The following is a 26,156-nucleotide window of genomic DNA, read 5'->3' as shown; positions in this document are numbered from 1 at the left end:
CGTCTGTCTCCGATCATTAGCCTTGTCGTGTATGATGGGAGAAGTCAGCAGGTGTCACTCATATTTTTGTCTCAAGCATTAAATGGAGATCAACACATATCACTGCGGCATGCAATGTTGACATGTTCTGAGTGATCTCTGGACTCGCTGAGTTGAAACACTTTCTTTGAAACGTGGGTCAGGAAACAAATGAGATGTTTCCCAAGGGAACACTTTAAGCGAGGTTGAAATGTCGTCATTTAAAGATTTTCTCTCATGTGCACAGTGCACAATAAAAAAATGATTTTTTCGAGGTTGTAAATTAACATAAGAGAACATTTCTACTCAAATATTCTATTTGATTCAATGTGTTACTGTTTCTTTGTAATTATTTGTTGAATTTAATAATTGTTCCAAAATAAAAATTAAATTCTCAGCGTAGAACGCAGTCAAAACTTTCACAGAAATTCTCAAAAAGAAAAAAATTAAGTTGCGGGTAAACTGTGTTTATTTTAGGCTGGTATCAATCTGAAGGAATAATTTTTTTTTTTTTTTGACAAACTTTTTTTTTTGAACTAGCTATTAATCGTTGATTTTTATAATAAACCTCTCAAATTCTTGTTATTCCTTAAAAAAATATATTGGTTACATAAAACATTGATCTACTGCTGTAGTTCAGTTTCAATAATCTTATATGTTAATTACAGTAGTACCCTAAATGGCCTTTGACCTCTCAGGAATATCTAATAAAGATATATTAGGATTTTGATTTATGCATTTTAAGTAATCTGAAATGACCTGGTGTACATGTGTGTGACATTATAGGGTTCCCCAGACTGGCCTTTTTTAGGCTTGTACCAGGTTACATAGTCACTTGATAGGTAACATGTCACATATAAACAAGAACATTTCATTGTGTATGTCATGATATTCTGATGAATAACTAGGCACCTTGTAAATTTCCTCGACAGTGGAAATTGTTTTTTTAGAGGTGCCCTTTTTAATGAAAATACATGCTGAAAGACAGTGACAGCTCTCAAAAATCTTCCCAAATTAAAAAGCTCTGGCATTATGAAGTGAACATTGTATTTATGTTGTAGCAAGTGAATAATGTTAATCTTGTTAATAAAGTGTTAATCTTTGGTTGGTCAAATATACGTGGTCAGACATTTGGCCCGTGACTCCTGCTCTTTTCCTGGCTTTGGAAGCGTGATTTAAAGTGGGCCTGTGCTACATTCACTGAGATCAGATGTCTGATGCAAAGTGGAGTTAGTTTTTATGGGCCATGCTGACCTCCAAGCATGCTAATGTTAAATCCGGACACCTGCCACACATGTTCTTGGCTTTGGCAGGAACATTAAAGCTTTTAAAGCAAAGCATGCTGTATAGAGATCAAGCACCGAAGGTACAAAAACACTTAACAATGGCTGTGTTCCAAAACGTGAGCTGACTACGTAGGCTGTTTCAAAAGCATCATTATGGTGCCAAGAATACCTTTTGTTTGGCTAAATTCTAAGGCAGCTTTGCATGGACAATCCCATGATGCATTGCAGTAAGCTCAGTGAAAAAAAACATATTTTGAAGATAAAGGACAAAGCAGTTAAATCAAATTAAATATGGACTGGTTTACTCAGTATTGTGTATGGTTATTAACATGGCAACACTTTATTAAAATTGTAAGTCGGATCTCCTATGCATGTTGGGGGAAGTGCTATTTGTACAATGCTGCCAAAAAAAGAGCGATCCAAAACGGTCTTTTGAGGTTCTATTTCAGTTAAGATGCTGCCTTAAGAGACAGCAAACCAGCTCACTGAGTTTGGGAACTCAGCCAACATGAACTAAAAATGTAAAATGCTTTGGAGAATGACTTTGAAGTCCAAAATGAGTCAGTTTGGATCCTCTTAGCAACTGAATCCCCTGTCTTTTTTATGGATAATACAGATATATATATATATATATATATATATATATATATATATATATTTTTTTTTTTTTTAATTAAACTTAAGTCATTTAGCAAGGACATCTACAACTGCAGCAAGTATAATTCGCTTAACAGTCTTTGGCAGCTAATAGGAATTTTTTTAGAAGATTATTAATCTTTATAATTTAATAATTAGGGCTATCAACTGGATTAAAAATTTTATTGAATTGATTGCATTATTGCATGCTGATTAATTAATTACCATTAACCAAATATATAAGTTTTTACCACAAACAATAAGAAGACATTACTGTGGCAGATAAAAAATTATTAAGCAGACATAGCAGAAAGTGATATATCAAAATGATTGCAAATTATTGAGCTATCCACTTTATGTTTGTATAGTTAATTGTGCTAAATTAACCAATTCATTCAATTAATTCTAATAGTATTTATTTAGTCATTTAATGATTATTTAAATGTATTTATTTTTGTGTTTCCCATAAACTTACGTCATTAAACAACGACCATTTGAGGAGTTCATAGGATACAAAATGAATGAGAACGTACCAGAGCATGTGGCGGAAAATGTTTTGGAGCTTAGTAAAAGGTTAAATACACATCCAGGTGTCTCATAAAGATGACATACGTCTATGTTTTGTCTGAACAGTACAGTGTGAGTCATATCAGAGCTAACAAATCAAAGATTAGTACCAAACAAATCTTTGACACATAAACGGTTGATTAAGAGAAACAAACCCAGCGTCAGCAAAATAAAATTGATCTGCTAATGTGCAAATCAACTTTGTACACAAAGTAATTTTACTCCACCATGTTTACATTTAATGTGTTGTTTACTTCGAGATGACGTTAAAGAAGTTTACTTGTAGGCTGATGACTGAGAATCCAAATGGTAAAGCTTAAACTGGATTTTTGAGAGTTTAAAGACCAAAGCAGATTAAGATATTGACCAGCTGTCAAAAGCATAATTATTTTCCACCATGTCCAGGGCAACAGTAGATTGGCAATTAACTTACCAAGAGCCAAGTGAACTCCTCTCTCTAAGCTCTGCTTAATAGTCTGGTACGGTGTCTCAAAAAGATAATAAAATCATTAAAGGAATTTAATATCAATGTCCCTCTATCACAATCTTAACTACCCAGTAGCTGCCAAGAAGAGTCTTCAAGCTTGGTGACGTGGTTCCCTCTAGAGTGAGGGGAGGAAATTATACAATGAAATATTAATTTTATCTTGTGGTAATTGAAGAAGACACATTCATATTTACCTGAGTGACAGCAAAATTAAATATTTCATGCTTAGATTACTAAAAAGGCCAATGACAAATAACCGTGACTCGTAAGTAACCCTGCTAAGCAAAAACATGTTTTAATTGAGGCAACAAGATACCAATTAATGTTGTTGTTTTTTTTTTTGTTCTTGAAATAAAAGACTGTTTGGGACAGTTAAGCAAACCTTTTTATGTCTTTATATTCTTTTATCTTTCAATATTTTGAGTGAATGACTAAAATAGTGAAAAAATGGCAACTTAGGACTCTTAATTGGGCATTAGAGTTTGTTGTTACAAGTTGAAAGTGAAAGTGACATTCAGCCAAGTATGGTGACCCATACTCGGAATTCGTGCTCTGCTTTTAACCCATCCAAAGTGCACACACACAGAGCAGTGAACACACACACACACTGTGAACACACACCCAGAGCAGTGGGCAGCCATTTATGCTGCGGCGCCCGGGGAGCAGTTGGGGGTTCGGTGCCTTGCTCAAGGGCACCTAAGTCATGGCATTGAAGGTGGAGAGAGCACTGTACATGCACTCCCCCCACCTACAATTCCTGCCGGCCCGAGACTTAAACTCACAACCTTTCGATTGGGAGTCCGACTCTCTAACCATTAGGCCACGACTTTCCCCAAGTTAATCTAATACATATAGTTTCAGTTTTATGTGTGTACATACAAATCCACAGTGTTGGATGTAATGCATTAGTAAGTAATTATTTACTGTAATTAAATTATTTTTCCCTTGAAAAAGTAAAGGATTATTTTCAACTACTTAAAGCTGCAATAGGAGATCTTGGAAAATGCTAACATTAGCCTGATAGCACTGAAAGCGAATGTCCACTCTCTCTGCAGTCGTCATACAAAGCCATGCCCCTTGAACGCATTTATTCTCACAGACCAGAATACCAGAGATAACATTACTACAGTAGGCTACATCAGCGGTTCCCAATTCCGGTCAATGTTCCGAAGTGAAGTAAACCCCTGCTCAGGCAGTAGGGAGCAATGAACACGGTGTAGGGATCATATCGATCAGAACACAGTTCATTTAAATAGCTCATTTAGTGAGACATGCAAAATATGTGCGTGAGGACTGGAATTGGGAATCGCTGGGCTTTAGCCCATCCCCAGTGAAAAAACTTTAAATGTAGGCCTACTACAATACCGGGATGGAAGACCAAGTTGTTTATGTTTGTCTGCCATTCTTGCTCTGTCTACACAACGTGCATTAACACGCTGATCATGTATGCCATCAGCCTGAACAGGGTGCACTGAGGTATGCAGATACATACGTTAACAGGCAAGTAGGAAAGCCATTTAAAACACTCGCTTTGATTGGACTTACATTTCTTGGTCTTACGCCTTCCACAGAATATATAAATACAGATAAATACGTTTAGACCACTTAACTTAATGATTGCTGTAGGGATGTGAAAAGACTTTCAACCATCATAACAAAAAATGTTTCTGAAGACAATCACCCATTGCACCTTTAAATGTTCTGTATTTTGATTACAATACTGCTGATGTAATTTCTTTAAATACTGTATAGATTAGAACAATTATTTATATAAACAAAATAGTGGATTAACATCATAATTTAACATCTAATGTGAAAATGTTTTTTTTATGTAACCTCCCTTTAAATACTTTCCTCAGTTCAATATTAATTTATGCAATTTTATAAGGAATACAATACTTTTTAGAGAAAGTAATTACAGTACAGTAAACTACACTGAAAATGATTCATTGAATTTACTAAATAGTTTTAAGGTAAATGGTTGCAATGAATTTATCTGAGCCACATTTAAATACATTTAGCTGAGTAGCTTTCAAGAAATGTGTTTATTTAAATCTAGCTAAATTGATTGCAACCACTTACCTTAAAAATGTAGTAAGTCAATTAATAATTTTCACTGCCGAAGAGCTAAACAGCTTATTTTTAGATAAATGCAGCTAAAATATTGGTGAAAAATTCCTTCGTATTAACATGATTCATTGCACCAATTTTGTTGTCTCTATTGTCACAGTCCATAATTATAGAAGTGATGTCAGGTGTTTGAATGAAGTTAAATCACTTCTGTGCTGTAACATGGAATGTTGTTTATGAAAAATATATTTATTATGGATTTGGTTTGCTCATTTGCTACATCAAACAATGACTCAGCAATGAGTCAACAGTGATTAAAATAAAGTGTAAACTGTTTCCAGACATGGCAGGGTGGCATAGATGTTTTTCTTCAAACCAGCAATCTTTAATCGCATCCTTCAATCACAGACAACTTGTGACGCTAACAATGGAGGACAGGAGGCAGATGCAAGTAAAGGTAGTTTATTGACAGGAGTTGTGATGGATGAATGCTGGTGAGTGACGCAGGAACCACGATGGCAGCACAGACAGGTGGGTAGGTGATTTGAGTGCGTTGGTAGAGATGACGGTGGTGGTAGATCGGTGATCCGTGGTGATGATCCGTGAGTGACTGTGATAATCCAAAGTAGACCGAACAGGAAACAGGGCAAGGACAGGAACACAGGAGCACGAACAGACATCAATACATGGACCTCAAACAACGATCTGACAAACAGGAGACGAAAGACAGGGCGTTATATAGGCGGTGGAATGAGATGCACCTGCCGCTGATCAGGCGATCAGTGGCCACACCCACATGAACCAATCAACATGACATAACATGACTACAGCTGGAGACGGTGCGTTCACGAACCGTGACAGTACCCCTCCTCCTAAGGACGCCTCCTGGCGTCCCCAGAATCTCTTACCTGTCGATTGTAATCATCGATAAGGGAGTGATCCAGGATGTCCCTGGCAGGTACCCAACTTCTCTCCTCCGGACCGTAACCCTCCCAGTCCACCAAGTACTGAAATCCGCGTCCCCTCCTTCTAGAGTCCAGAATACGATTTACCAAATAGGTGGTCTCCCCATCTACGAGACGCGGCGGGGGAGGGACCGGGGTAGGCGGATTAATGGGAGAATGAAATACGGGCTTAATTTTGGACACATGAAAGGCGGGATGAATTCTCCTGTACGTAGGAGGGAGTTTAAGGCGGACTGCCACCGGACTAATGATTTTGGTGACAGTAAACGGGCCAATAAATTTGGGAGCCAACTTATTAGATACGGACCGGAGAGGAATATTCTTGGTTGAAAGCCACACCTTTTGACCCACGACGTATACGGGAGGCCTAGACCGGTGGCGATCGGCCTTGGCCTTGGTGCGCGCCCCCGCTTGGAGTAGAGTCTCACGGGCTCTGGTCCAAGTGCGGTGGCACCTCTGGACGAAGGCGTGAGCGGAGGGGACCGCAACTTCGGACTCCATACTGGGAAAAATAGGTGGCTGGTAACCTACACTACACTCAAAGGGAGATAGGCCCGTAGCTGATACTGGTAAGGTATTGTGGGCGTACTCCACCATAGACAATTGTTGGCTCCAGGAGGAAGGATTCTTGGAGACCAAACATCGCAACACCCTTTCCAAATCTTGGTTGGCTCTCTCGGTTTGACCATTGCTCTGGGGGTGAAACCCTGAGGACAGACTTACAGTCGCTCCCAGTAGTCTACAGAATTCTTGCCAAAATTTAGCCACAAATTGGGGTCCCCTGTCGGAAACCACGTCTATCGGGAGGCCATGTAAACGAAAGACGTGGTCTACGACGGTCAACGCTGTCTCCTTGGCTGAGGGTAATTTGGGCAAGGGAATAAAGTGGGCCGCCTTCGAGAACCGGTCCACCACGGTTAAAACTACCGTGTTTCCCTGGGAGGGTGGGAGGGCGGTAATAAAATCTAGAGCGATGTGGGACCAGGGTCTCGAAGGAACCGGCAGCGGTTGGAGTAACCCATCAGGGGGCCGATTGGAAGTCTTACCAGTGGCACAAACAGAGCAAGCCAAAACAAAACTGTGAATGTCGCGAGCCATAAGTGGCCACCAGAATCGTTGCTTGACTAAAAATCTAGTACGGTTAACCCCTGGATGGCAAGCTACATTCGAGCAATGTCCCCACTGGATAACGTTGGACCTTAATCCCTCCGGCACAAATAAACGGTTCGGTGGACACCCGGGCGGAGGCGTTACCCCTTCTAAGGCCGTTCTGACCTTCGATTCGATCTCCCATGTGAGAGTGGAGACCACTAATGTCTCAGGAAAAATACACTCGGGAGTGGACGGGCGTTCGGAATGGTCAAAAATACGCGACAAAGAATCGGGTTTGATATTTTTGGAACCCGGGCGGTACGAGATAGTAAAGTCAAAACGTCCGAAAAAAAGTGCCCACCGAGCCTGCCTGGAGTTCAACCTCTTGGCGGTGCTAATGTACTCTAAATTCTTGTGGTCAGTCCATACTATAAAAGGAACCCCCGATCCCTCTAACCAGTGTCGCCATTCCTCTAATGCCATCTTAACTGCCAACAATTCTCGGTTACCAATATCATAATTTCGTTCTGCCGGAGATAAACGATATGAAAAATACGCGCAAGGGTGGACCTTGTCGTCTAAGGGAGAACGTTGAGATAACACCGCTCCTACCCCCACCTCTGATGCGTCGACCTCCACCACGAACTGACGTGTAGGGTCAGGGGTAATCAGAATAGGGGCTGAAGTAAAACGGCTCTTCAGTTTGGCAAACACAGCCTCCGCTGTGTCCGACCACCTGAACGCAGTCTTGGCGGAGGTCAAGGCGGTCAGAGGTGCGGCTAGTTGGCTGAAGTTGCGAATAAAACGCCGGTAGAAGTTAGCGAACCCCAGAAACCTCTGTAGGGCCTTACGGGAATCTGGGCTTGGCCATTCTACCACAGCCTTAACCTTCTCGGGATCCATGCGTATTCCCTCAGTCGACACGATATACCCCAAAAATGGAATTGACTGTGCATGAAATTCGCATTTCTCCGCCTTGACAAAAAGCCCATTCTCTAGCAACCTCTGAAGCACTCGTTGGACGTGCTGCACATGTTCCTGGAGAGAAGAAGAAAAAATCAATATGTCGTCCAGGTAGACATAAATGAACTGATCGATCATATCTCGCAGCACGTCGTTGACAAGTGCCTGGAAGACCGCTGGGGAGTTGGAGAGCCCAAAGGGCATAACCAAGTATTCAAAGTGCCCTCTGGGGGTGTTAAAAGCGGTCTTCCATTCATCCCCCTCCCTGATCCGAACCAAATGATACGCATTGCGTAAGTCCAGTTTTGTGAAAATTGACGCTCCCTGCAACCTCTCGAAGGCCGAAGACATCAACGGCAAAGGATAAGTATTCTTTACCGTGATGTTGTTCAGTCCCCGGTAATCAATACAAGGTCGCAGAGATCCGTCCTTCTTTCCCACAAAAAAGAACCCCGCCCCCGCAGGAGAAGAGGAAGGGCGGATGAATTTAGAAGCTAGAGAATCAGAAATATATTTCTCCATAGCCTCCCTCTCTGGAACAGAAAGTGAATAGAGTTTGCCCTTAGGCGGAGACTTACCTGATAGTAAATCTATGGCACAGTCGTAAGGACGATGCGGAGGAAGAGAAGCAGCCCGAGACTTACTGAACACTTCCTTCAGATGGAGGTACTCAGCGGGCACGTTAGACAAATCCACCGCCTCCTCCTGCAACACAGACACAGACACAGACGGACAGGCAGACACTAGACAAGACTCATGACATCTTTTACACCAAGACAAAACGGAGTTAGAGAGCCAGTCAATGCTAGGGTTGTGGAGGAGGAGCCAAGGGTGTCCGAGGACAATGGGTGCCAGGGGAGAGTCAAGGATGTGAAAAGAGATGGTCTCAGAGTGATTGCCAGAGGTGATGAGTGTAATGTCTTCAGTGATGTATGATATGGTGGGAAGTTGCTGACCAGTGAGGGCGTGAACCGTGATGTGGTGCGGAAGAGGTCTGAGGGGAATGTGGAGCTTGTGGGCTAATGTGCTGTCCATGAAGTTACCCTCAGCCCCGGAATCCAGTAGTGCCTGACAGTGATGTGTCTGTGCTGACCACCGCAGCCATACCGGGAGGAGCGTAGAAGATGATGGTGATGATGATGATGATGATGAGGTCTTCTCGGCGGAGATCCCACCCGATAGTAGCCTCATGCGTACTACCGGGCCTGGCCCTTTTACCGGACAGGCGTGGGCTCGATGTCCGGCTCCCCCGCAGTAAAGGCAAAGGCCCAGGGACCTCCGCCTCTCCTTCTCCTCCCGGGAAAGCCGAGCTCGCCCTACCTGCATGGGCTCGTGATCGTAGACGGGGCTGGCCACGTCCCTGCCGCTGAACCGCACGTCTGCCGGTCCCCTGGATGGGGTGTTGAGTAGCCCCCTCCTCTCCATCCGTGCCAGACGTGCATCGACCCGAAGGGCCAGCTCAATAAGTCCATTGAACGACGGGGGAAGGTCCAGGGCGTAGATCTCCCTCTGGACGCGGTCAGCCAGCCCATGCAGGAACATGTCCCACTGCGCCTCCTCGTTCCAATGGCACTCCGCCGCCAGGGTCCGGAACTCGATGGAATAGTCCGAGACGGATCTCTCGTGCTGGCGTAACTCCGCCAGCCTCCTGGCCGCCTCCCGTCCTGCGGCGGCCCGATCAAAGACCCGTCTCATCTCGGCGGAGAGGGCCTGGAACGAGGTGCAGCATGGGTCCTGGTTCTCCCACACCGCTGTTCCCCACAATGCCGCCCTCCCAGAGAGCAGGGTCAGGACGAACGCCACCTTGGCCCTCTCAGTGGCGAACGTTCTAGGCTGGAGGGCAAAATGCATATCACAACGGTTAAGGAAAGCTCTACAATAATCGGGTTCACCTGAGTAAGCCTCCGGAATCGGGAGGCGTGGTTCCGGCTGGGAGGGGGCCTCCGATGGTGCTGGTGGAACAGGCGGTGTGAGTGGCGCAGTGGGAGCTCGCAATAGCTGGAACTGTTGGGTGAGCTCGGACACCTGCGTCACTAAAGCCTGAACCGCGCGACCAGTGTCGTTAAGAGTCCGCTCCTGGGAGTCCATCCTCCGAACACTGGCGCTGAGGAAAGCTTCGAGAGCGGAGGGTTGGTTACTCGCTGCCTCCATGTGGGTCAGATCGTTCTGTGACGCTAACAATGGAGGACAGGAGGCAGATGCAAGTAAAGGTAGTTTATTGACAGGAGTTGTGATGGATGAATGCTGGTGAGTGACGCAGGAACCACGATGGCAGCACAGACAGGTGGGTAGGTGATTTGAGTGCGTTGGTAGAGATGACGGTGGTGGTAGATCGGTGATCCGTGGTGATGATCCGTGAGTGACTGTGATAATCCAAAGTAGACCGAACAGGAAACAGGGCAAGGACAGGAACACAGGAGCACGAACAGACATCAATACATGGACCTCAAACAACGATCTGACAAACAGGAGACGAAAGACAGGGCGTTATATAGGCGGTGGAATGAGATGCACCTGCCGCTGATCAGGCGATCAGTGGCCACACCCACATGAACCAATCAACATGACATAACATGACTACAGCTGGAGACGGTGCGTTCACGAACCGTGACACAACTTGCTTTAACCAGTCGGTGGTTTCAGAACAGCGGGGTTAGCCAATGTTTCGTGCCCTTCAAGGTCATTGCCGACAGACTCTTCCTTTAAGTTTGTTTTTAACTGCCACTTTGGAGTCTCTCAGTGCCGGCAATTATAATGGCTGACATCCAAAAAGTTCATTTTATAATTTCATGGGAAGGAAGAGGTGCAATAAGTTCTTCTTTAAGTACCTGCAATAAATCAGGTTTGCTGATGTCCAAGTTTCAGCAGAGTAGATTATGGTTTACATTTGGATGTAGCATATCAATCACTGCAGAAAATCCGATATATTCATTTCATTAAACTGCCCATAAGATGCCAAGCACCGGGTTCATGAGAGGACATGTGGGATTGGCTGCAAACTCCTCCCAGTGAAACTGAATATATTTTATTCTTACCACAGGCTAGGGACTATGAGAAATAATGACAAGTATTTTTAAGGTCCCCAGAAAGAACACCAATACATTCTGACCGCTGTCAGGCGGGGATGAACATCGCTTTTGAGAAAGGACACCTTGGGGGCCAAAACGGAGTCCTCAGGATGATAAGAGATTTTTGCACATCTATATGTGGTGTGATGCGCAGCACAAGGAATAAGAATACAGAAACGACCTGAAAATTGAAATATATGAGAGACAGCTTTTTAAAATCTTTTGTGCTCTATACTGATAAAACGCTGAGAAAAATATCTACAAACCTGAATAAATATAGAAATAAATGGACAGAATAGGGGGATTATAAGTAGATCTTCTAGATTATAGATCTTCTGCTATTTATTAAAATGTCAAGCCTGTTTGCATAATATAACATTCCCTAAATCCTCACGGAGAAGTAATAGATTTCTCTTAGTTGGTGTATTAAATCGGTGAGATACATATTTATATATTCCTTGAGAATATGAGGATAAATTATGTTTCTCTAAATATGAATATGACCATACATTTAATGTAACTTATTTAGAGCTCAAAAAGGGAACTATCTCTAGAATCCATTTCATAAACACAAGCTGAGGATTCCGACTGGCTTATTAATAAATTATATTATGGCAGCCGTGAACACTGCGACACCTATTATGTAAATAACAACTGACCTCTCTATGATGAGTGGTCTAAATTAGTCATTTCCAAAATAAAGAGGCAAGCAGTCTGAGTCTCTGATGTTGTGTATTATTCAGTAATACATTTTGGGAAGTTATTCATTTGTGCCTCACGTTCTGGAAATAGAATTTAATTAATAAAGCCAACTACAAATCGACAAAACACATCTGCAGTTAAAGAGTATTATAGTACTTCCAAATCTGGTAATTTGTTCTAAACTAGGAATAGGAATAGTATAGAATAGGAATAGAAATCTGCTCTGAGTTTCAAGCTGAAGTATTATAGCTGAACCCTTGACCATGGTAGTTAACCCTATATGTTGACTTAAGAAGGTTAATGTCAAATCACCTCATCACAGCAAGGTTCAAAATCCATGTCATTGCTAAAAACTGGCCAGCAGAAATTATTTTTATGCCATTACTGTCGTAGTTGTTGCTGTTTTTGCTTTGGTAATAATTCTAGGTTTTTATTACACTGCTCTATTAAAGAATCAACTTTGATTAACCAATTATATTTCTGTATCCATGCTGAATAAAAGTATTAATTTAATTTTTTTTTTTAAATATAATAGTAGTGTATAGTTACAAAAGATTCATATTTTGAATAAATTATTAAAAAACTTTTTTATATATATATAAAATTTATATATATAAAATATATTTTAAAAATTTGCCAAAAAATTTGCAGTGCAACGGTTTCTAAATCAGCATGATTTCTGAAGGATCATGTCACCCTGAATTCTACAGTAATGTCTGATAAAAATTTTATAATAATACACATTTTAGGAAATGTTCATACTCTTTAATTCTTGAATGCATAATACAAATGCACTTTTTACCATGATTAAATTAGAATTCCTATGTGTTTTAACTACTTAATTTTGTTAATAACACACAAGTTTTGCAGACAGTTCATATCATGTGTTTAACCAGGCAAACAACTCTAAGCATCAATAAAGCGCACTTGAGTTAATTACTGTTAATTTGCGCAGTTAACTGTCTAGTTTAGCTTTGGTCAGTTCTCTGATCCATTGACTACAGTTATCTGTTGTGTGTTGTTTATCCATTTACAAATTATAGCCAGAATCCACATGGCAAAGTTAATCTGTCCTGCAATTATTTTGAAGACTTATTTCCATTTGTTTTAAATAAACACTTGAATATGTACATACTGTGCATATGCAGTTGGAAGGACAGATATTTTAGGAAGGGTAACATAAGTTTAAGTGCTTAGTCAAGCCTAGTATGTCTTTGAAAGCATTCATTGCCCCGTCAAGCTCCAGGCAATACTTTCATTTGACATAAAAGCACTAGATTGTGTATGCTTTCTTCTCGTTGCTTGTTGACAGATTTTCACATATACATGTATGTGCTCTTAGAGGTCTTCAAACTATAAGCGGCCACTCCCTGTCTGCAGAGGCACTGCCATATGTCCACTTGACTTAGTCCCTCTCTGACCCCAGTACATGCTAACCCAGACATCTGCCACCAGGTTTATATGCATTTCCCATTTACTACCAGCACACACTTTCGTCCCTGTAGGGGAAAGTTAATAATGGAAAGCTATAAAGCAAGAACCAAGGCCAGGTCTTAGAAAAATAAAACACTTTTATGCATTTTTTTTTTATTTATTTCTTGCATTTGGTGACATGCCTCAGAGTAACATATTTTGTACTGATTTTGGAAATGCTTTTACCTTTGGGGAGATTTCAACAATCTTCACTGGCTGGAGAGATTTTTTATGATCATGGTTTACGGCCAACTTTAAATATTTACAGGGAAAGTTATTGCACGGCACTGACATTTGCAAGCAGGTTTACTAGCTATTAAGAGCAAATGTTACTTGTTTTCACATTTAAGTGTTTATAACCTTTGCCCTGGTGGGGTCATGTACAACATAATTGTATAGGATAAATTTGAAGACAAATATTTGTCACAAATATGGCTTTATATAGTTTTATCAAAAGTAAATATGTGGCAATAGATACATTTAATTCACTCCTTTTTATTAGTGATGTCAGTCATTGTTGGCAAATCAATTGACAAAACAAGTAGCATAAATGCTTTGAAACAAACAAAATACTGTACTTGACTTAAAACTAAGTCAAACATCTGCAGCTGATATTAATAAATGTAAATCCCAAGCTCAATTATGTTTACATTTATAAATTGAAGATGAGTCAGAGGAGTCTTCCAGATGTCACACAGATATTTCACTCTGAAAAATAAAAAAACAGACATTAAATTATAGCTTAAGGATACAATAATTATAATACTTTTCCCAACCAGCAGAATGTTTAATAATAATATTATAATAATAATAAAGACATTTGTATATTTTTGTGTATTTTTAATATTCTTTGTGGTTTCTAGAAAAATTAAGCAGCATTGTTTTCATCATTGATGATAAGGAAGGTTACTTGAGCAGCAAATCAGCACATTACAATGATTTCTGAAGAATCATGTGACACTGAAGACTGCCGTAATAGCTGCTGAAAAGGGTTTGCACCACATGAATAAATTACATTTGAAACGATATTCAAATAGAAACCGGTTACTGTAAATTTGAATAATATTTTACAATTGTATTTTTTATCAAATAAAGGCAGTTAAGCAAAAGAGACTACTTTAAAAATGTTGTTTTACTGAACAAATTTTTGAACAACAGTGTATATAGTACATATTTATTTAATTTACGTTCATGCACAAATGTATTTATAGATATAGAGTATATAGTAGTACACTTACATATACACCAAGTCAAACTACAGCTAGTGTTTCAAACATATTCTGACAACATACCTAAGATTGTCAGCTGTGTGCTACACTGAGCACTGCCTAAAGAGTTTTCTGCCACTACGCTGTATTCTCCGTTGGCTTTGGCACCGACTCTCAAGATGAGCATGGAACACACTCCACAGGTGTTAGTGATGTAGTAGTTGGTGTCAGTGTTGAGGCTGACGTTGTTGCGGTACCAGGTGACATGAGGTATGGGGTTGCCTCTCACCGCACAGCTCATGTAGCACTCATATTTCTCCGGGGTAGTGTGCATCTTCAGGGGAACCGTGAAAATGGGAGCAGAGTCAAAGTTGCAAGGTTTGGATGGGGCTAAGTTGAGGCTAAACTTTTCTGCAGGAGATAAGAAAGCGTGCTAAATGGAACAAAGAATTTCAAGGAGCAGATTTTATATTATTTATCGAGAGTGGACCGAGAGGTAGAAGTACTAGTCAGCTCACCTTTCTTCCTTACAACTCCCCATGTCAGGGACTCAGATGGTTCTGAGAGACCTATGTCATTTTTTGCATACACACGGAAGTTATATTCCCTTCCTGGCATGATGTTGACTGCTGTGAAGTTGTTGTTGAACAAGCGGTCAGCGACTGCTTGCCAGGTGCGTTTGATGGAGTCCCGTTTCATCACCATATAGTACAAGTGATTGTCTCGTTTCTCATCAGGAGATGGTTCCCAAGAAACTGTCAATGTGCCAGGGACATTTTCTTCCAGCTCCACTGAGCCAGGTGGTTTTGGATCATCTGCAAACATGCCAGGTATCAACACAATCTATAATTTCCCTCAATATAATATTAGAGATTTTGCTAAGTAGGATGTGTTCTTTGATAAACAAGTTTTTAGGCCTGGATCAGATAATAACAACCACGTGAAATGGTTGAATAATTGCTGAAGGCTCTGCACAAAGTCTAGAGAGTGGTTGATATTGTTCCAGGATGAACAAGATTGTTTATCTGGAGACACATTCTGCATGCAAAATTGCAGTAGGCAATTAGATTTCAGGCTTGATGAGCTTGGCTCTCTCACCCGTCACTCTGATCTCAACACTGAACGTCTCCTGACCCACTATGTTCTTGACTATGATGGTGTAGATCCCGCTGTCAGAACGTTCGGCACTGGGAATCAGGAGCTGGGACATCCCATCTGTATTGCTCACAGTTACACGTTTGGACACTGGTATTCCATCTTTCAGCCAGATTATAGTTGGCATTGGGGATGCCTGGATATGAGATTTAATATTTTATTACACTCAGTAGATAAGACATCTGAGGATGGGAAAATGCCACCATTTCGTTCTATAGCATTGGAATACCTCAAAATATATGTTGACCCGAGCTGAATTTTCAGCTCTTACAACCATAAAGCTCTTCATTTTGCGATTGGTGAAATTCGGCCTTACTGAAAAAGAGATTTGAGGAGTAGCAAATTAATGCTGATGTAACAATAATGTTAACAAATACTTGCAACTACGCAGCTAGTCAAAAGTTTGGATACATACTATTTTTTATCAGTACTACTTAAAAGCCTTAGAATTGCTTTGGGTAAGAGACTTTGAGAATGTATGTACGTTAAATGTATATACCAGGTGGAGGCATGGCAATGATGTAGTTGTCCAGATCTCGGGGTTCCCCATCACCTCCTTCATTGGTTGCAACCACTCGGACCCAGTACATAGCCATAGACTTGAGGCCAAGAATAGTATAAGAAGTTGCAATGAGCGGGTTTGAGTTGCAGCGACCCCATTCTGTGTTCTCAGCTGGCCTTAATTCCACAAAATAACCTTTAGCTTCATCCTGGACACCTTCCTCCTCCTTCGGTTTAGTCCAATTCAAAGACAAAGAGGTATGGGTGGAATCTGTGACTTTCAGGCCAACGACTTTACCAGGGGGTTCTGAAATCCCAAATTGAAGCACAAAAAGGTCAAGGAAGGTAGTTCAGTTGTAGAATTATATATTTTTTCTTGTTCCTTTGTGATTTATTCCAGCAGATTTTCTATAATAAAAATGGTTATAAAATATGTTAATGTCATAAATATTTGAGTGTTGTTGACTTACTTTTTGGATCTCTGGCTATCACAAATTCAGAGGGTGTGCTTGGTTCTCCAGCACCAGAAAAGTTGATGGCTGACACACGGAATTCATATTCCATTCCTTCAATAACATCTTTCACATCATACTGTTTGCCTTGGAGAAGACAATGAGTGAAATAGGTGTAAAGCAAAAGCCTAGCATGTTTTAAAAAAACTCACTAAATGGCAGTTCAAAAAGTATATTAGAACTCTGAGATCTACGAAACATAAAGACAACCTTTGATTGGCTCATCAGGGGGGTTCACTTGACCCCATATGTTGCCGCCCCGTTTGCGTTTCTCCATATTGTAGCCAACAATGTTGGTTCCACCAGTGTTGGTGGGAGATGACCATGCCAAAGTGATGCAGTTCTTAAAGGCACTGACCACTTTGGGTGTAGATGGTGGTCCAGGATATGCTGGAACAAATTAGACCTTTATATGTAACAGCTCCTATGATCATGCATGTTTGCTGACATTTTCAGTGACATCGTGATGCTATTTAAGATCTAAACACATGTAACCTCACCTTTGGTGCCAGCCTGGATGTCGTTTGTCTCAAAAACATCACTGATACCCTCTGCAGTCACGGCCCTAATGCGATAGCAGTACCTCCTCCCATGGTCCACATCAGAGTCATTGTAATGGGGCTCTCCAGGGATATTTCCAATCTTCATCCAGGTGTTACGTCCAATCTGGTTACGCTCAATATAGTAGTTTTTTATAGGAGAACCACCATCATCCTTTGGGGATCTCCACTTGAACTCCACACAAGATGCTGAGGCTTCTAATACTTCAACAGGACCCATTGGGTTGGTGGGTTTATCTGAATTACAAGAAAGAAATGAACCCCGATGAAGACCTGCTTGGCCTGATACGCGTTAAGGTGTCCTTATATATATATATATATATAGCCCTGTCTTAGAATGAAGGCCTTTTATTTTGCTTACTATGTGAGTGCCTTGATGTGGATTTTTGTGTGTGTGTGTTTTGCAACAGGATCCACCTACTGTATCATTTATTACAAGAAAGAAATATTGGGATCTTGATGGTCTTTGTATAAGGTGGTGTATACCAATGTCTTATGGATTATGAATTGGATTATATTTGTAAATTCCACTGGGAACAGGTTATATACATTTCTCTTTACTATTACATATGAATGTTACATGGCTTTTCATGTACCAACCTAGAACGATGAGTCTTGAAAAGGCTTCAATGGTTCCAAACTCATTTTTGAGCTTCAGCTTTATTTCTCCACTGTCTTTGCGTTGACATTTCACAAGTAGAAGGCTACTGTGACTATCTGACTTCTCAATCCTGATGTGATTATCCTCAAGCATCTCTTCACCCTCATTGTACCACTGAACTTTCATTGGCTCACGACCTACAAAGTCCATTTTGAAAGTTGCTTTTTGGCCAACCTTGATTATCACAGGCTCTGAGAATTTAGCCAAGTCATCTTGATTCATCCTTGGTGGGTCTGAAACAGAATACACAAGAGAGTTTCCTTTTTCAAGTTTCTCACTTGCCAGAAAATGCAACTCTGTATTTTGTACATATAATGCTTATTACCTTCCACGACCAACATCGCCTCAGTTTTACGTCCAGCTGCCTCAAAGCGGAACTTTCCACTGTCATCCTCTGTACAGTTTGATACAGTCAGTTTATGGACTGCTCCATCTTTGACGATCTTTATTTCATCTGTGGCTGTTATCTATACAGATATTTCAACAGAATCATTACTTACAAAAATCTCCGTTCTCAATTAATAATATTTATTTATTTGGGTATTGTTAATTATTACACCGGGACTTTGAGCATCAAAAACCTGTGCTTACCTCTCTTCCATCTTTATACCAAATGCCATCACACTTTTCACTGCTGAGTTTGCACACCATTTCAGCTGACTGACCAATGATGGCATGAACATCTGAAAGTCCACTGGTGAAGTGAACTCCTGGATCTGAACAACAGGTACATTGACCACAGTTTAAAGGTTATATTAAACTTCCACTTATATCATTAGAAACAATTATGCATAGGCAAGACCTTCCAAAAATAAGGTTGGGTGGGGGGATGGTGTGTAAAGTTGTTTCATATGCAGTTTTCTGCTGATGCAGATGGTACACTTTCCTAAAATATTCTGAAAGTGGTTCTAGGCCAGCATTATTATTCAGCATGAAAAATGCTGCACGGCTAAGTAAGTCTCAAGCAAATAACTAAAAAAACATAACAGCATGACTATTAAAGCCTAAACTTCAGCTATTGATGTATGTAAACTGGCTTTTTTTTGCGTATTATGAACATACTGCATGACCATCACTATTATTGTGTGACTTTTATTGTGTAGTTAAACTTACACGTAGTCAAAATATCAGCTAATGGAAATGGTAAACCAGTACAGTAATCCTACCAATAATGGTGTCTGGGACCAAGGGCCCAGTTCTCACTCTCTTCCTTGGCTCCTCACTGGGTGCCTCTGTTGGTGGCGGAGCAGATTCCTTTGATTCTGGTTGTTTCCCCTCCGCCTCTGGCTCAATTTCTGGCTCTTCTGCTTTGCCTTCAGAGTCTGCTTTGGTTTCTGGTTTAGGCTTGAGTTTGGGTTTAGGTTTAGCCTTTGGTTTTGGCGGTTCAGGGGCAGCATTTCCTTCATCTGCTGGTTTTTCTTCTTCTGCTGGTTTCTCTTCTTCATTGGCAGCAGCCTTTTCAGCCTGAATCTGTTTCAGCTGCTCCATCCTCTCCTCGCGCTCCTTCTGGAGCTTCTCCTGCTGTTCTGCTGCGATCCTGATCAGGTCTGCGCCTCCACCTCCTGCTTGAGTGGTTTTGCGTGCACCCTTCTTGCCCCTCTGGTTCGGATCTGGGTCAGCTGTTCCAAGGGTTCCAACATAGGAATGAGGTGTTAATATTCTGGCCATTGAGTGGAAAACTTGCTGGATGTCTACATAACACTGCACACGTACATTCTGCTCTCAATGATATGATGGATATTAATGGCCATTTGAACAATGCAATTAGTTTTCTTTTTTGCTTAAAACATTTTATTGAAATGGTCAATTTTGAAATGGTCTGTCCATACTGAAACTGTGTAATTGCAGCAATCAATTTTCATTTAATTATTCATTCATTATAACAAAAGATTCTAATTTTGAATGTATTAATCAAATCTGCTCTGAATCAATGAAGTGATCATTTAAATGTGTCAATTGCAATGATATCAATTTATGAATATTTCTCACATGGCTTTTACTGTATATGCGAGGATCAGCATATTTTAACATGTTGATCAATTGATCAACTAAATGTGGGTGATGTCTGAATTTAATCTTACCCTCCACTATCAGCCAGGCGTTACAAGACTTCATTCCAGCCACAGCTGCGTAGATGCCTTTGTCCACTTGCATACAGTCCTTCACCACCAGTCTATGGATTAACATGTCCTCAGAGACAGAGATGTCATACTTTTCACCCTGTTCCAGAGAAACGTTCTTGCCTAGCCAGGAGATCTTAGGGAGTGGAGCAGATAGGACACACTCAAACACGGCATCCTCTCTTTCCACAGCCTTCACTTCCTGAATCTTTACCAAGAAGTCTACCGCTGGAACTGTGAAGGTAGAGACAGTAACAAAAGCATGCTTTAACTTAAAACTGTACTTTATGTGATAACATATAAATTAATTGTTTTTATTCAAGTCAAATAAATATTTTAATAGTGCTACATAAATTACTTTCATTACTTTCATTTAAAGACAAAATTCATTCTGAAATGAAAATTCATGTTCACACTCATGTTGTTCTATCTGATTGCATTTTTTTTCTCTATGAAACACAAAAGGAGACATTTTGCATGAAAATGCATGCCAAGTACAGAAGTTTAAAGTAATGTAGACGTTTAATGTTCCCTTTATTTGAATGTTATAATTACTTAAGTTTCAGGTTGTTCTACAAATAAATCATACCTCTTATATTTCATACACGTCTTATACTGTATATATCATACATCGTTATCCACTTGAATCCAGTTGTATGGAAAGTTAAGGCATTTTCTAAAATATTGTGTTGCACAAAAGAATTGAGATTCCTTAACATGATGGAAAAATATGAGGTTGAGTAAATGCTGACATTTTTGTCTATCCTATAAATTTCATAACATTTAATTGATAGATGTAGCTTTCTATATGCTTAATGCTCACTTTTAAAGTCAGTTGAGAAGACATTGACCCCCTCAATATCGACTTGATACAATCCAGCATCTTCTGCATTCAGACCATGTACGCTAAAGATGAATTTCCTGCCGACTTGACGCAAAGAATGCTTTTCATCCGTATCAGTGTTAAATGGAACCATAACACCATCCTGAGACAAACAAAATGCAGAAATGTTTTGTAAATGAATTTCATTTCATTTTTTAACTGCAAAAAGAAGTAATCAAAAATGTGTCTATTGCTTAACCTTGAGGAGGAAGATTCTGGCATTGGGATCTTTGAGATCCATCTCAAATTCAAATTCGGCACATCCAGGCGTCTTGATTTCAATATGTCTCAGGTTGCTCAGGTGTTCAATGTACTGTTGGAGGAAAAGCAAGTTAAAAATATACTTTCAAAACTTTGAAAAGATACCTCAGAGGCTAGATTTACAGAGGAATTTAGCACATGCACTTCTTGATCAAAAATAGTACAGTAATAGAGACCGGTGAGGTATTTCACACATCACATTCATTTCCAGTGCTGGTGTATTTATATGTTGAAAACTATGACATTTATTATTTAGTTTGATGGATTTGGTTAAGCCTTAGCAAAAACAGTACATGCAGTAATGATTTTTTACTGTTCATTTGAAAATTCACCTGTGACTGCTGCTCCTCTATTTCTTTTTTCTTCTCGTTCAGTTTCTTCAACATCCAGCGGAAGTCCGTCACCCCGTATTCAGCACAGATGCGCTCATAATCTTTCTTATCAGCGCTCAGCAACAGTTCCCAAAATTTCTCATCAACTTCTCCATCTTTCCTCTCCTCCTTTTGTTCAGATCTGCAAAAGCACAATACACCATGAACACCCCTTCCCAGGACATCCAGGGTCAGGCTGGACACATGCGGCTGCTTTTGCATTTCAAAAAACAGATAAACAGGCCATTCAGAATGCAAGTTGTGCTACAACCATCATTGGTATGATCAGCAAGAACTTACCGGGTCCTCAGGGTCCTTTTTAAATCGGCTGCTGCTTTCTCTCGTTGGTCTGAAAATAAATATAATTGTGCTATTCATCTTTATTCTGCAAGAGAGGTTGTATTTCAAATATTTAGATGTTTATTGCTTTAGTGATTCACTCAGGACTTGAATGCAAACCGACCTAATCGTGCTTCCTGCATTGCTTTGGTCTTCTTGAACCCAACTAAAAAAATTTTTTTTTTAGCACAGCCAAGTCAGTTAATTGATTCACTTGTTTTACTTGTACTTTCTGCTTAACATAAATTTCCCAAGTACAATTGGTGGAGGCTTTGTACTGACCTTCAATCACGTTGAGTGTGACTGTGACTATAGCACGTCCATATTCATTATTTGCATAACATTTATATGTATCGGCTTGATCAACTCCAACATTAGGCATCTATTGGGCAACATTGATTATGTTAGAATTAGAAACAATACATGGATAAGATGACATTTTAATGAAAAATGAATGCAATTTAGCAAGTATGGCACCTGTAATTGATGTTCTCCTAATACTGGATCATATGAAACAACATATCTTTCAGGATCAGATACATCTCCATTGTTTCGAGCCCATGTCACAGTTGGTGTTGGACTTCCAGTGATGATGGCTTTGAAAATGGCAAGCTTTCCTGTGAGGTGGGTTTAACGAAGTCATGTGAGTACTTCTGAAACACAGCCATTATGTCTTTTCTTTGAGCATTACAGATGCTTTGAGCTGCTGTACTGTACAGGTACCTTCCTGAATAGTCAAGGCGATGGGTTTGCGGGAGAAGTCAGGATGACTTTTTCCTGCTGGGATTTCCTCCACAAACTGTGTGATCATTACTCCTGGGACTTTAGATCGCTTCTTAATGGCCACTGAAGAATGAAAAGAGAATTTTAAAAGCTGATACTTCATACGAGAAATCAATGGATTTTGAAAAGGTTCTCAGTGAAGATCTACCTTGCCCAGGAGCAGTGGGCTCCGCTTCCTTACTTTCTGTAAATTTCATCTTGGCATGTGGGATTTAGGGAACTCAGTCCTGTGGGATCAAAAAATCATTACAGCTATGAAATTTGAGCAGTTTTGCAGGAATAGTTGAAAAAATAATTTACAAAATGAAAATTCTGTCATTATGTACTCATACTTATATCCTTATAGTTTATTTTACTCTATGGGAAAAAGATGAGATTAGATGTTTTGAAGTGTTTTTGAAAAAGAAAGGTTTTACTCGATTGTATACTCTGTTAACTTGCGAACTGCTGTTACCGGACCATTAAGTCAGTGATTTGAACTCAATAATTGGATCAGAGAACAAATTGTTCCTTTGAGCTAGCCTTTTCTCTCTCTCTCTCTCTCTCTCTCTCTCCTTTTCTCGCTGAACCATTGATTTGGTTCAGAAATCGGTCTAAACGATTCATTCTCAAACTTGGACTAATTTGTGGAACCACTGAACCTCACTTTATCTATGGTACTCAAATTCACCTCATTGAAGTTCAAGACTATCAGTGAATAAGACATTCAGATTTGGATTCTTTCCTATAAATGTTATGGATGTCTTTTGTGAAATGTATTTTTTGAAAGAAATAGACTGGGGTGGTGAAGTTCAAGAATTTGTTGCATTTGAAAAAAGGGCTAGACTTGGTTCTGATGAGCAAGCATAAAGAATTTTTGACTATGATCATTTCTGTTCCCTGAGGCTGGGAGCATGGAGCTTAGCAGCAGGGCTAAGCTAAGCGCTTCTGTCAGCTTTTCTCTGCAGCAACATGAACACTCCAACTGTCTAGAAAGTAATTCATGGGCAAGTCACAGGAAGGAAAAAAAGCTGGCCACACTCTCACTTACACCAATCTGCAACCTTGGGATTGAAGCAATATGTCTGCTACTGGAAATGTAATGCTGACACATTTCGAGTAAACCTCATACCTCCTGAAGTCTCTATTAGATGGGTTTCTTATAATGAAGATAGAGACAATAATTGTGTCTGGAGGTGGTGGCTGTGAATTGTTAGCAAGAAATATGCAGCAATTATGCTTTCATTGAATTACAACTAGGGTTTTTATTGAGGCAGGAATGGTTTCTAAAGTTTCTAAAAGCTTCATTAATTGTATTTCTTGTGAACTGATGAGTGGTGGTGACCTTACAGGACTTGTAGCCATGTATATAGTTTGAAGCACCTAAATTGATTTGCTTGAATCTAGACTCACAGAAATTGCAACATTTTTTTAGAGTAGTAATTTAAAGCGACAGTAAATTGAGGACTTTGCTTGCCCACTGGTGTAAGTCAAGTAGCCCTGCGTGTTTTTGTCTGGTATAGGTCACATACCTCATAAAACTATCCATCAAAACACCCTTTGACGTACACTCTCATCTTAAATGCAGAGTATCAACATTTTTCAAGTGCTCTATTCCTCCAAAATCTCCTATGATTCTAATAATATTCACAAAATGCATTTCATAAAAGCTACATTGAAAGGTTTCATAAACTATGCCACTGGTTTCCTTTTAATATTTATGTGTAGCAGTTGGCTAGGTGATATGTTGCATATATATGTGCATCCAAATAATAAATGATAATAAAAAAATGTATACATATATATGTGTGTTTGAAAGTATTACACACACACACACACACACATACACACAAACATAGAGGTTGTGTTCTGTGTGATAATCATACAACTATAAAATTGGTGCTGATTTATAGTGTAAGCAGTACATCAAGATAAGTTTATCTGCAGACAGCTTCTTATCAGGGATAACCATATTTGTAGGAGATGAAAAATAGCCATGTCTAGCAACTGAGACATATGATTGATTTATAAATGTGCCCAAAGGAGGCCTGGAAAGGGTCTTGTGTCCTAAGATGTCAACCCCCCATTAATGGCAGCAAGGCTTCTCTTACTGCTTTGACAATTTTTATGTCAGATTTTATGACTTATTAAATTATCTTTTCCCTTACCCTGCTTTCCTTGCATGTAGGATTGCCTAAGGATTTTACAAGGATTGACCTGCATGTTAACAGCATATTTTTTTTAATTAATGATCTTCGTCATCATTATCCATTGATATATATTTACTTGAACATTTGTTATTTCATTTTATGAAATACAATATAGAATTATTAAATAAAATGACCTATATTAGGAATATGTAACTTGTTTTTTTTTTCTCAGTAATCCATACATTTTAATTTTCATGATAACATTTTCCCTAACCCATTAGAAGTAATTGTGCTCCAGTATAATTGACCAGAGCTGCTTGCTGTGGAGTGTAATGTGGGACCAATAAAAATAACACAATGGCCTAAAATAAACTTTTTTTCATTTATAGATCAATGTAAAAGCTGCATGTCACACACATTGCTCCAAACTAAGAAAACAGATGGTGTATCATCCTTTCATCATGACATGATAATAGGAAACCACTTTGAAAGGAACAGAGACATTTTTTTGGCCCAACAGATGTCTCTGTTCATCTTTCTGACACTATTCCGATGGGAATCAAACATTTTCATCTCCATTTGTGTTTCGAAACAACAATCAGTGAAATAACATAAAAACTTATTTTACTGTTGGCTACAAAAATCATTGCACGATCAGTACTGCTCTTTTTTCCCCTTCAAAAATCCTTATGCATTCCAAGAATGTTGTATGTAAATTAATTGAACATGCTTTCAAAATTATCTTTTCCCTACATAAATAGCTTAAAATCAGTAAATAGTTTTATTGAAAGTAGTCTGTTATCTACTGACATGCAGTAATTCAGGGCCATTCATGAATCATGTCAGACAACTCCAACCTATTCTGATTGGCCAGGTGCATTACTCCTCATGAAGATTCCTGGTGTAATGTATCAGAATAGTGTAAATACTAAAGATTGGCTACTTACTTTGTGACTTGTGCCCCGTGCTCTTTGTTCAGCGTTGAGTGCAGACTTCACCTTTGCGACCCAACTTGAGATGGTCCTCAAAGGTGTCCCGTTGCTCCTCAAGGGTGTTGGCTGTGGGATAGGCTTAGCCATGCGTTCTGATCAAGGACATGTGTGTGATGAGGAACTGTGACTCCTCCCTTAGATATGGGACCAGGCTGGAGAATGAAGCTTATGAACTATCCACTGAATAAGAAACTCCAGGACTAAACGCACAGTGACAGCGGAGGGAGCAGCTTCCTCCTGATGTGAGAAAGGTAAGTTTGTGCTTCTCAAAATGATCTGAAGAAGCTTTGAACATATTGATATTGATGTTTTATTTGTCATTATATGTGAGTACCATATTAAAAATTCTATGTG

The 26,156-nt window shown here is 39.9% G+C and overlaps 1 protein-coding gene across 1 annotated transcript; it reads right to left on the bottom strand.

The window, feature by feature from the left end:
• Nucleotides 1-13,802: 13,802 nt before the first annotated feature.
• On the bottom strand, nt 13,803-25,909 carry igfn1.3 (immunoglobulin like and fibronectin type III domain containing 1, tandem duplicate 3). Its single transcript, XM_059570577.1, has 24 exons — nt 25,758-25,909; nt 22,830-22,908; nt 22,622-22,744; nt 22,376-22,515; nt 22,181-22,280; nt 22,023-22,064; nt 21,860-21,908; nt 21,521-21,701; nt 21,127-21,240; nt 20,868-21,030; nt 20,006-20,278; nt 19,091-19,543; nt 18,516-18,640; nt 18,250-18,391; nt 17,864-18,157; nt 17,204-17,500; nt 16,914-17,093; nt 16,662-16,790; nt 16,190-16,498; nt 15,920-16,005; nt 15,634-15,826; nt 15,054-15,350; nt 14,620-14,946; nt 13,803-14,035 (listed from the first exon to the last, which is right to left on the bottom strand). The coding sequence occupies exons 2-24, from the start codon at nt 22,876-22,878 to the stop codon at nt 14,031-14,033; spliced, it is 4,071 nt and encodes a 1,356-aa protein (XP_059426560.1). The 5' UTR covers nt 22,879-22,908; nt 25,758-25,909; the 3' UTR covers nt 13,803-14,030.
• Between the last annotated feature and the right edge of the window lie 247 nt (nt 25,910-26,156).

This window comes from Carassius carassius, chromosome 17 (genome assembly GCF_963082965.1).
Source record: "Carassius carassius chromosome 17, fCarCar2.1, whole genome shotgun sequence".
NCBI lineage: Eukaryota > Metazoa > Chordata > Actinopteri > Cypriniformes > Cyprinidae > Carassius > Carassius carassius.
Note: the sequence above shows the minus strand (reverse complement) of the source record. Positions and strands in the feature narration are given on the sequence as shown.

Excerpts from the sequence above, each read along its gene's own strand:
- igfn1.3 (XM_059570577.1), bottom strand. The coding sequence starts at position 22,878 with ATGAAATTTACAGAAAGTAAGGAAGCGGAGCCCACTGCTCCTGGGCAA. Across the intron at positions 18,392-18,515 it reads GGTATAAAGATGGAAGAGAG|ATAACAGCCACAGATGAAAT; the intron begins GTAAGCACAGGT and ends ATATCTGTATAG. Across the intron at positions 16,499-16,661 it reads GATAGCCAGAGATCCAAAAA|AACCCCCTGGTAAAGTCGTT; the intron begins GTAAGTCAACAA and ends TTGGGATTTCAG.